Source organism: Erithacus rubecula (assembly GCF_903797595.1).
Source record: "Erithacus rubecula genome assembly, chromosome: 5".
NCBI classification, from domain to species: domain Eukaryota; kingdom Metazoa; phylum Chordata; class Aves; order Passeriformes; family Muscicapidae; genus Erithacus; species Erithacus rubecula.
The window spans coordinates 64894418-64905458 of NC_136687.1; the positions used below are offsets into that span (position 1 = coordinate 64894418).

Genomic DNA, 11041 nt, shown 5'->3' on the forward strand with positions numbered 1-11041 from the left:
CCAGGTGAATCTTAGAAGTAATGAGAAGCAACAATGAATAAGTGTATGCACCTGCATGTGTGCAAACCATCCAAACTGAAACACAGTGAAATTAACTTGGTAAACCAAGAAACAGCTGGATTCCTTCCTTCTGTCTGATTTTAACAGCAAGACAGATAGAGGAGAAATATGTTAAATATCAATCAAAAGCTCTACTATTCTTGCCTAGTCCCATGCTTTCACAAATTTTTATTTATCACAAAAATGAGCAGCTCCCCAAAAGCAAAATGGACAAGAAGCCAATTGCAGAAAAAACCCCAGAGGGCTGAGACCATTTTGGGATAGATAAATAAGAGCAGCATAGTACACAAGGTTTTAAGCAAAACAGCAGATATTGACAGCAATCCAACTTCTAAAAGTTAGGTTTTGGATGAAAAATGCTTCCATTATCACAGCTTTGGAAATATACCACTCTTACCAGAAAATATTTTATTCAGAAGACTTATGTATAACACAATCACTAGTGAACAAGATCCGGAATAAATTTCCCCTGGTTAAATTAAATTATTCAGACCCTTTCAGAACTTCAGCACATGACTTCAGGACTATACCATTTGTTTTAATCACAGCAGCCTGAACCCTGAGGCAAACCATACTTCCTCTTGGATCAAAACTGGAACCAAGAGAAAGCCTGAGCTTTTGAGAAAAATTGTTTTATTACAATAAAATAAACAATCACACCATCAATTCACTCTCAGCAGCTGGCCCACTGCACTGTGTAATGACCACATGGTTTTTATCCTCAATATAAATATTTCTGTTTTGAATGCAACTTCATTTTAAGACTGTTCAATTTGCTTCTTTCAAGGCCAAAATGGGTATGTAACACAGGTATGCCTTAGATGATAGTATCAGATAATGCTTTGGAAAAATCACAATCAGGGAATAATCTCACTTGCATCTCTGCTGTGCCCAGCAAATCCATTAATGTTCATTTTCTTGCTGACAACTTATTTTATCAGCTAATTATCTGGCCACCTTCTTACTATGCCAGCAGACCATGACTTCTTCTCTTCATATTATTATCATATTTCAACATCTACTTGTTTTGCTCAGTGTCTCTTACCTGTTGACCTCTGCCAGAGCTTCCTGCACTGCTGGCTGCAACTTGTCTCTTGGTCTCCCTGTAGTAACAGGACTGAAGTTGTTTGAACAAGTGGCAAATTCACTTCACCAAGGCAGCCCAATAACCCAAATACCTATTAAGTCCTTATTTTACTATTTTTTTCTGGAGTTATTACGGGCTGAAGGAAAAAATGTTTATTCTGCTTTCCCACGTTCTCCCCACCGGCGTCTTGGTAGTGCTCGCAGGGAAGTATTTTTATTTGAAACGGCTACTGCGTGTCTTACACCATGAAGGCCACCAAAAAATCATGAGTGGAGTACTTGTTCAATATGTACCTGGAAAGTACCATTTTTAGGTTGATAAGATGGAAAACATCGAGGCAAAGGCCGAAAAGCGCCTCGCCACAGCATTCCCAAAGCTGCGCTCCTCGCTCCGCCCCGCGCTCCCCTCAGCCCCGCCCACAGGCGCACCGGGAGCGGGCGGGGAGATGAACATGGGGGAAAAGCCTTTCCTTTCCAACCGGGCAGCCGCGGGATCCCGCAGGCTGCAGCCCGTTTTCTATGGATAAGGAAGGGCACAGGGAATCGCCATTCCCGGGGGCAAAGGCCGGCGGGGCTGCCTGAGGCGGCGCGCGCCCCCTCAGCGCGGCGGCGCGCGCGGGAAGGGGCGGGGCCGGGCGGGGGCGGGGCCGCATTCGAAACGGGCGGCGGGGAAGCGGCGGCCATGGCGGCGCAGCAGCAGCTCGGCCGGGAGCACCAGGGCATCACCCTGCGCGGCAGCGCCGAGCTCGTCGCCGAGTTCTTCTGTGAGGGGGCCGCGGGGGACACCAGGGACCGCGCGGCGAGAGAGGGAGGGGGAGGAGGAGGGCGGGAGGGAAGGTGAGGGGGTGGGAGGCCGCGTCTTGTGGGGAGACATGGCCGCCGGCTGGGGCGTGGGGGGGTGTGGTACACATCCCTTTCCCTCTCCGTCTAAATCGCGCAGCCTATGGAATCAACAGCATCCTGTACCAGCGGGGCATCTACCCCCCCGAAACCTTCACCCGCGTGCAGAAGTACGGGCTCACCCTGCTGGTCACCACGGACCCCGAGCTGGCCAACTACCTCAACAACGTGACGGAGCAGATGAAAGGTGCGGGCCGGCGGCGGGGCGCTCCCTCTCTCCCTGCCGTGTCCCTGCCGTGTCCCTCCGTGTCCCTGCTCCCTCTAAGTGCCTGCCTTGGCTTCTTGCAGAATGGCTGTACAAGTGCATCGTGCAGCGCCTGGTGGTGGTCATCTCCAGCATCGAGAGCAGCGAGGTCCTGGAGCGGTGGCAGTTTGACATCGAGTGTGACAAAACTGCAAAGGATGACAAGTGAGTGCTTCGGTCCCTCCGCTCCCCCTCTTCCCTGAGTACCGGTGCAGGCACAGGATTGATGCCGTGAATTGTTCCTTCAAACCCTTCTCAGTGCCCTCTGCAAACCAGTCATTATATGATTGAACACACAAGCAAGAACAATAAAGGGAGACTAGCTTCACTTTTCTAAGGACTTAAAAGTGTCACTGCTATTCTAAAAATACTGTAGCAAATAGACTATCAGAACTCAACAAATAGAACTGTATTTAGCGGGAACGCAGCACAGTAGGAGTTTTCTCTCTTACCAGAGTTTTCTTACTTTTCCAGTGGACCACGAGAGAAATCTCAGAAGGCAATTCAGGATGAAATTCGCTCTGTCATCAGACAAATAACTGCCACAGTAACCTTCCTGCCACTCTTGGAATCTGCCTGTGAGTGTTCCGAACTGCACTAAAGAAATCAAACACTATTGAAAAACCTCAGCAACTTTCTATCTTGAGAAAATATTTTCTGGTTTTCTGAGGCGTTTTTTAAGTATTACACATTGTGTACTATTACATTTATGAGACAGCACTTTGTTAGACTGAGATCAGGATAGAACTTGGGGTGGCTTAACAAACTAGACATTAGTATGTATGCCCTAAGGAATGCAAGTTTTAATTAATAATTTATTAATTTGGAGTGTTATACAAGCTGTGTTATGCAGCATTGTAACATGTTTAAAAAATTATGACACTCGCGAACTAAAATGGCCTCATGTGAATATAACTTATTTTTACTATTGGTTTTTTTTTCACATAACTAGTATCAGTGTAACTTCTAAAAACCTTGGTCCTTGTCTCAAGTTCTAGAAGATGCACTCCAAATCTGCCCTCTCCTAATGGTGATTTGTTCTCCCTTGCTCCCAGGTGCCTTTGACTTGCTGATATACACAGATAAAGATCTGGCAGTGCCAGAGAAGTGGGAAGAGTCAGGACCACAGTTCATAGCCAACTCGGAAGAGGTGCGGCTGCGTTCCTTCACTACCACAATCCACAAAGTCAACACCACCGTGGCTTACAAGAAGGATCCTGCTCCCTAAGATACAGGGGAAGTTCTGTGTGTGTAAATATCATCTTGTATAGTTTCTGTTCATTATGCAGCTAAGCCATGAACACATCATTACTGTCCTCTTGATGAAGTGTGACACAAGGACAACGTGCCTGTCTCTGATAATGTGACACTAGACTAAGCTCAGCATCGTTTTTAGAGATTTTAAAAAGGTATTCATGGTCATAGTTCAATTCTTACTTTAATAATGGTGTGTTAAACCACTGCCTCTGCTAGAAACACTGCCTAAATCTAGGATTAGCTGCTAGAATTGTGTTCAGGTCCTATAATTTTATATTTTAAACTTATTTTAAAACTGCTTCCTGTTAGCAGTCTTAAGTCCTCTGTAGCAACTAAAATAATCTCATTCCTAGCGTGCCAGTTCTCATGTTAAAAACCCGGGCTGTTTTATTGCCAGAAAATAACCCTAAAATGAATCAACCAAGCAATTCTTGTACCTCTCTACAATGGAAGCAGCTGTTTATCAGGAAATCTTTAAATACATGAAGCCTTGTATTTTAAAGACTACTGGGCTCTAGTACTGGGGACAGAGTTGTTCTAAGTCTGTGTGCGTTTGTAGTGTCTGTCCAGCATTTTCTATGTTTGTATTCTTGTCTTACAGAATAAAGCTTCAAGTTTTATAGTGCTCTCTAATTCAGAGTCTGCACTCCTTCTTATTTCAAATGGTTTTATGAGTGTTACATCCTAGTTTACAACTGTCACACAAGTAACACCCAAAAGGCATCCTCCATGTTGTTACTTAACTGCTTCCTTCCTGAGTCTCCAAGTGGTGTAGAGTACGTATGAAATCCATTCCTGGATAAACAGTTTGACCCCACCTAGGTCTTCAAATAACAATTTAAATAGTCACAGTGAACTAATGACTAAGCACAGTGCCTTCTCTATTTATTAAACAGCACTGGACTCTTCTTGTGTTCTTACCCATTTTTGCAGTAGAAGAAACTAGGGATTTAAAACTCTGGAACTTTCAGACTCTTCCATGGTTTTGTTCACTTCCTTCACTAAATTCATTCCAGCCAGAGCGTTTAGCTGTTTTTTCCACTCTTTTACAGTGATGTAGGACTTTCTGTTATAACAATATAATTTCAGAAGTTTATTTAAAAAACATTGATTTACATACACCCCACCCCACACAACGGTATTACAACCTTTTTGGGCTTTCCCATTCCCAGGAAATAATCCTCTCCAGCAGTCCCAATCTAGCAGATGTTAAAAAGAAAAGGCAGTCCTCTCTAAATCAGGAGCAAAAAACCCCGTAATTGTAAAAAATAAATACAATCTAGGTACTTAAAAAGTTACATTATTCACTGCTGGGGCTTCTGCTGCAGTAACAGAATACCTTGGTGTTTTCTTTTGCCTGTCAGCACAGTTGTGACTGCACTAGAAGCAGGTGCACTTCAAAGAGTGAAGTCTGCAGTAGTGAGCATAAAAAACACTTATTTTACAGAGATGCAAAAGTCAAATTGCTCCAAGAAGTCATTCTTGTACCAAACAATTTATCTTCTTCTTTAAGAAGGGCCAGCTCAAAGTCCATCTCCATCATCATCTCTGTATTTTTTCTTTTATAGAGGCACCAGCAGTCAAGAGAAGTTGCATATAGATCGTTGCATGTAGATAATGTCCATGAAAGGTACATGTGAAAAGGAACAAGTCGTAATTCTGAAATTTTCATAAAGACCCTGCAGAATAGGAATGAAAATAAAAAGTAAGTCGTACTAATCTGCCAGGAACCAAGCCTTCATGGAGGTGTCCAACAGCATCTGCTGATTCCTAGTGGGACCCACGCTCTTGATTAGTTTCCCCTACTCTGAGGTGACTTTTCTAGAATGAATCAAAAGCAAGGGAGCCCCCTCCATCTCCAATGGCAGTGTGGCTGTCCTGAGGAAAGGGCATGAAGGGTAAGGCTCAGAATTAGCCCAGCAGGCAGGGCTCACCTGGCTAGTTGAGCTGACGGATGAGCTGGTTGATGGCATCACCTCTGTAGCCAGGCTTGCCCATCTCCTTGAGGAAACCCACTCTGTTGCGCGACGCATGGCGCGCCACCGACAGGTGAAATGGCCACAGAAAGCTGCTTACTCTTTTGAAATAGCGCCCAGTTGTGTAGATTTCATGAATAAGGTCTTCCAGGCAAATGATACCACAGCCCCCTGCACAAGAAAAATAAAAAAGAGATGTCCAACTGTATCATCTTTTCTCACACTGCTCCAGAATTACCAGCTCTCCCATTGTCTCTCCTCATTCTTTCAGGTCAGATTAAACTCTCAACACCTAACTCTTTCCTCACTCTTCTCACCCTCTTCCTTACCTAAATGCTGCTCTATCAGCATGTTATCTGTCAGAGGCACCCTCTTCTTCTTGATCTTGGCTTGGCCCCGTTTCAGGATGAGCTCCCGTACAGATTTCAGGTTAGGCTGTCTGTGCAGAAACAAAAATCAGATTCTGTAACAGAGAGACAAGATGCAGAGGGAAGCCCCATCACACCTCCTTGTGCAGAGGTGGTAAAGTAACCGAGTTGTGCCAATTTCAATGAGAAAAGGGGCAATAACAAGTTTTAGATGTGAAGTAGATTAAGTTTTGAGCACTACTGGAGAAGAAATGGATGTGTGATAGCAGCTGGAGAATCCAACGACCCCAGGTGACGGGAGGGGTACGCACCCCCAGGCCACGTAAGGCTCCACGATCCGCAGCATCTTCAGCATCAGTGGGCTCAGCTTCACAAATATCCCAGTGTAATTCTTCTTCAGCCGCAGCAACTCTATCACTTTTCTCACCCTCTTGGTCACTCCTTTAATGCTAAGGAAAATAACGTTTATTAGTAACCCCACTTCTCTAGCACAGGGACAAAAGGCCTCAGATCAACCTGTCTGGGTGGATGCCACTGCCTTGGCAGAGAAATGACACAACAAAGGGGAGCAGCAGTAAGGGAGGGAGCAGGGGAAGGCTCTTACTCCACAATCCTCACAGCAAAGGCCAGTTTGCTCTCCTGAGGGGCTGCTGCCTGCCCAGGCCTCTGCTCCATGCGCCTCAGCCGCGTGTCATCCCGGCGCTTGCGCCACGAATCCCGAACAAAGGTCTCCAGCCGCCTGAACTGGATCTGCTTCCCCTTCTGCTGCTACAGGCAAAAGGAAAACAAAGCATCACACATCACAACCTGAAAGGCCAAGTGAAATGCAGAAGTACTGAACTATGTTCTTTCAGCTTTGGAAGCAGTAAGAAAATTAACTTGATTACGTAAGCCCAAGGGAGACAGAACTGAGGGACAACACATGAATTTACACACAACTATTATTTATGAACAGTGAACAAAGAGTCTTTCCCCGGGAAAAACACAAATTAGGGAAAATGGAGCAAGACCCAAGATAATTCTAGGCACAGCTACACACGCAACCCAGCAATGGCTGGGAAGGCTAGATATTACTAGAAAATGTGAAATTTTTAAAATTAAACAGATGTTTAAATGCCTCTCCTGAGCTTAGGAAATGAGGACATCCACCAAGTCATAGTGTCTTCTCACATGGACAGGACTTGAAAATGCACAGCATTACACAATTATATTAAAGATACTCTACTGGTTAAATTAGCATGCCATTTTAAATTAAATAACCTAACGTTGTGTGTCTTCTGTTCTATTTCACCTTGTAAATCACCCATGAAATTGGTTTGAATTTTCAAAGCAGGCAGACCTAATCAGAGTCTCATCACTAAGGTCCTTTTTCTAATGAGACTCTTAAAAGAGTGCTTATGCTTCCACCTTGGAAATACAGCAAGCCACTGATGCTTTTAAAAATGTAAACGTGGTATCAAAAATGGCAGCAGTTTTGCACGTAATCCCACAGAATTTACTGAGAAAGCTTTAAGACTACTGGGGTACAGTAGAACAGGTCTCAGATTCGGAATTAGAAGGTTTGCTGTGCTCTGCCAGTCTGGAAATAGCAGTGTGCATAAGAGGTGTCTGCACTAGGACATGTGCTACCCCACACACAGAAAAGGCTTCACCGTGACCTGTGCTGCTCTAATAGATAAATAAACTCCAAATGCACCCTCAGAAAAGCACAGGTCCCACTGCAGGGTTACAACACAGAGGTGCTTCCAGACAGTGAAATCCCAGGGCAGCAGAGAGCTCAGCAGCGCGGCAGTTTCCCACAGGTGGCTGCGAACACCTGACCACCACTGACCCAACAGGAACAACTCAGTCTTCCCTATATTTCTGTTTCACTGAACCAACCTGTAAAATGCTGTCCCCTTTACAAGGCTCAGAGACACAGGGAGATACTGAGGGACTCCAGCTCCCCTCGGAACCCCGAATGCGATCCCTGCCCACCCGCGGCGCTCGGGCACCCCTCACTGAGGGGCCCGACCATTCGGATCATTTCCCAGCAATTTCAGGGCATTGCGATTCCCTCCTCCGCTGGGCGAGCTGGAGCTGCCGGACCAGGCTTTGCCGGGAGCCGCCGTACCTTGCGCTTGTTGAGCAGCGCCTGCTTGGCCTGGGTGGCCTTGATGGCCAGGTACGCCTTCCTCTTCTTCAGCAAGTTCTCCGGCACCAGCGGGATCCGCCGCCTCGGCCTGCGGGCGGAACAATCCGGTCACATCCCGACACATCCCGGCACACCCCGACCCCCCTGGCCGCCCCCAGCCCGTGGATGGCGGCGGATCCCGCATTCCCCCCGTCCCTCCCTCCACACGGCACTCACTCCTCCAGCTCCGCCATCTTGCCGAGCGGCGCGGCGCATGCGCGGGTGAGGCGGGGCCGGGGCCGCTCCCCCTCAGGCCGCGCTCGCCCCGGGAAGCGCCGGGAAGCGCCGGGAAGCGCCTGGCCCGCAGGGAAAGGGACGGGTTTAGCCGGGGGCCAGTCCTGCGCTCGCCCCGGGGCATCCACCCGCGGGCAGCCCGGGAGAGGAGCGGGCACGGGGACACCGCGCCACCCGCAGGTGGTGCCAGAGCCTCAGCTCGGTGCGATGGCGCTGGGTTTGTGTTCCTGGTGTGCTCCCTCCGCTCCGCCGTGCGGATGGAGGACGGATGGATGCGTGTCTTTGAAATCAGTTTCACACTCTGAAATAATTTTCATTTACGCTGACCGCAGTGTCCTCTCACCAGCCTCGCTGGGAGGTTCGGTGGTGCCCGGCTCTCGCTGCTGGCCTCGGTGGTGCTCCGAATCTTTTCAAGGCTCTAAAAGAGCCCACTTGTGTTTCCACACCTAAAACATGAAAATCTGTAGTTAGGAACTCCATCCCAAATGCCAGGAAGAACACAGCCCTGGGTGAGCTAACACAACTCCCCATCTTTTGGATATGAGACACAAAGCAACAAACTTATAAATAATCTGAAACTTTTGCCATAACTACACAGATTTCACCCTGACTTACAAAAATACTTTAAACCTCTGGTAGCTCCCAACGGAGAAAGCGCCCATTTAAATGTACAAATAAACGTGCTTTGTTTAGCAGGAGGGAAATGCAAACAAACTCTCGGGCATTCCATTACTAACAGCAAGGAAACAATAAGAAAGTAAAAATTTGAGGTGCTGTTGCTATGAAATGTCTCCCAGCACAGCAGCACTCCTAGGATGACTCTTTAAACTTAAACCAGTAATCATACTGTTTTAAGGAATGGATATTCCAAATGTCCCTCTTTGCAGGGATACCCAAGAAAAGTGTTCCCACTTTCCTGGACAGCAACCTGTTGTAACTGACCTTCAGCACTCCAAACTCCAGCACACAAAATTTTAGGGCTCTGATTCCAAAAGCCAAGTCAGGAAATGAGGTGGGATGTCAGAAGTCCATTAAACTTCTTGCCTTGTTTTCTCATTCCATGAGTGTAAAACCCCATTAAATTAATTTCAAATCCCACAAAATCTTTATTGACGCTGTGTGCAGTCTCAAAACAGCAAAAGGGCTTGAAGTCCATCACTCTCATCACTGAACTATGCCCCAGTCTGAAATCCGTCTGTAATATATTCCTTATTGAAAGAGCCAAAGAAATTAAATTTTGTTTATTTCACCAGTGATCTAATCTTGGGAATATTTTAATAAAGAAAGTACCTTGTGATCCTAAATTATGCCTGTTTTCAGATCTTTTAGGGGAAAAGTTTATATGATTTGGAAAGATGCCCAGGAACTACTCTATACACACACTCAAACCAATAATGAATAGAGAGAAAAGCCGGGTGATCCAGAACTTTCTTTCATGAAAATAGCAGTCATATGGAGATAGACTTATATTTCATAAAAATATTTTTGAAAAACACAGTGGAGAGATGCATGGGTTTATTATTTTTAAAGTAATCTTCTTTAAAATGGGCATTTTTGTCAGAAATCCTGCACATTCCCTGCAAAAGGAGCAATCTGGGTATAATGAAGACATATGGATGAGATTTATGCAGGTGGGTACCCTCAGTCAGTGGCACCTGGTATGTCAAATTGAAAAGGCTAAAACATAAAACTTGTTTTTGTGTCTCCCTGGAAAAAAAAACTGAGTGGGGCAAAACAATTCATTCTTCAAAACAATTCAACATGGTGCTAATTTGTCAGCATTAATGGAAAATATTCCAGTTTCAAAAGCTTGATTTGACAATAACTATTGTGAATAATTCCCTGGAAGAAAAGCAGGTTACTAATAAAACCCTGGCGCTATTCATAATTATTGTCCCTGGAAATTATATCTGGAGTTTTAAGTTACGAGTATTAAATTACAGATTTATGTCTGTCAGAATGTTCTGATACTTCCTAAATGAGTGATGGTACCTATTTACAAGTTTCCAAAGTGAAACATTTGTAAGAATTAAAATGTAAATTGATTTTGTTTTACTTCTAAGTGCACTTGTAAAGGCCTGGCTAATGAGCCCGAAATAGTGCTTCAAACTGTTTTTCAATTACAATAAACAGCAGTGAAAGTAATTTATTTTTCTGTCTTGTCTATAAGAGAGTGCTCATAGTGGCTGCAATTTGAGTGTACAACAAATTTAATTGTATCTTTAAAGAGAAGTGGAGGTAAAAATAGACATCATTATATGTGGTCTCCACAGGTCTCCATGACCTCTCTCCTTCTTCCACAGGGATGAAAAGCTGCATTTTATTTGGGAGAAAGACCAATTCAATTATGTCTGAGATGAAAGGCAGTGACAACAGAAAAGGAGTCTTTCCCACATTCAGTAATTGGGAATCCTACCTCCTACTAGATTATTTTTTAATTGAACCTTCGAGATAATTATGCTATTTAGGTTGTGGAAGCATATTAATAAGTACACCACAGCATAAACTATTCATAAAAATGCTACAGACTGGGGAGCCATAAAAAGAGATGGAATAACCTAATTAGGAAGTTTATCATGTCAGTGTAGACAACTCAATAGGAGATGCTTTGCATAGACATATAATGATCTGTGTCCTAAACATCAGTGATTCTGATACAATGTGGTGGGTGGTGGGTGATAACCTCTCTTTTTTTAAAGGAAGAAGCATTTAATTTTTTTTTTTTTTATGGCTCTGGTTTCTG

The 11041-nt window shown here is 45.0% G+C and overlaps 2 protein-coding genes across 3 annotated transcripts; one reads left to right on the top strand and one right to left on the bottom strand.

Annotated features, from left to right (window-relative positions):
- The first annotated feature begins 1770 nt into the window (after window positions 1-1770).
- MAD2L1 (mitotic arrest deficient 2 like 1) lies at window positions 1771-4180 on the top strand. The gene is made up of 5 exons (XM_079307141.1): window positions 1771-1910; window positions 2087-2233; window positions 2335-2455; window positions 2765-2868; window positions 3346-4180. The coding sequence occupies exons 1-5, from the start codon at window positions 1829-1831 to the stop codon at window positions 3516-3518; spliced, it is 627 nt and encodes a 208-aa protein (XP_079163267.1). The 5' UTR covers window positions 1771-1828; the 3' UTR covers window positions 3519-4180.
- Window positions 4181-4627: 447 nt separating this feature from the next.
- On the bottom strand, window positions 4628-8793 carry RPL7L1 (ribosomal protein L7 like 1). Of its 2 annotated transcripts, none has more exons than XM_079307138.1 (7): window positions 8642-8793; window positions 8005-8113; window positions 6496-6659; window positions 6203-6340; window positions 5853-5962; window positions 5482-5694; window positions 4628-5226 (listed from the first exon to the last, which is right to left on the bottom strand). In XM_079307138.1, the coding sequence occupies exons 1-6, from the start codon at window positions 8776-8778 to the stop codon at window positions 5486-5488; spliced, it is 867 nt and encodes a 288-aa protein (XP_079163264.1). In that variant the 5' UTR covers window positions 8779-8793; the 3' UTR covers window positions 4628-5226; window positions 5482-5485. The 2 variants fall into 2 exon arrangements, with proteins under 2 accessions (XP_079163264.1, XP_079163265.1); XM_079307139.1 differs by lacking the exon at window positions 8642-8793 and adding an exon at window positions 8242-8290.
- Between the last annotated feature and the right edge of the window lie 2248 nt (window positions 8794-11041).

Excerpts from the sequence above, each read along its gene's own strand:
- MAD2L1 (XM_079307141.1), top strand. The coding sequence starts at position 1,829 with ATGGCGGCGCAGCAGCAGCTCGGCCGGGAGCACCAGGGCATCACCCTG. Across the intron at positions 2,456-2,764 it reads AAAACTGCAAAGGATGACAA|TGGACCACGAGAGAAATCTC; the intron begins GTGAGTGCTTCG and ends TTACTTTTCCAG. Across the intron at positions 2,869-3,345 it reads GCCACTCTTGGAATCTGCCT|GTGCCTTTGACTTGCTGATA; the intron begins GTGAGTGTTCCG and ends CCTTGCTCCCAG.
- RPL7L1 (XM_079307138.1), bottom strand. The coding sequence starts at position 8,778 with ATGGAGTTCCTAACTACAGATTTTCATGTTTTAGGTGTGGAAACACAA. Across the intron at positions 6,660-8,004 it reads CGCTGCTCAACAAGCGCAAG|CAGCAGAAGGGGAAGCAGAT; the intron begins GTACGGCGGCTC and ends TTTTGCCTGTAG. Across the intron at positions 5,695-5,852 it reads GCTGATAGAGCAGCATTTAG|GGGGCTGTGGTATCATTTGC; the intron begins GTAAGGAAGAGG and ends TTTCTTGTGCAG.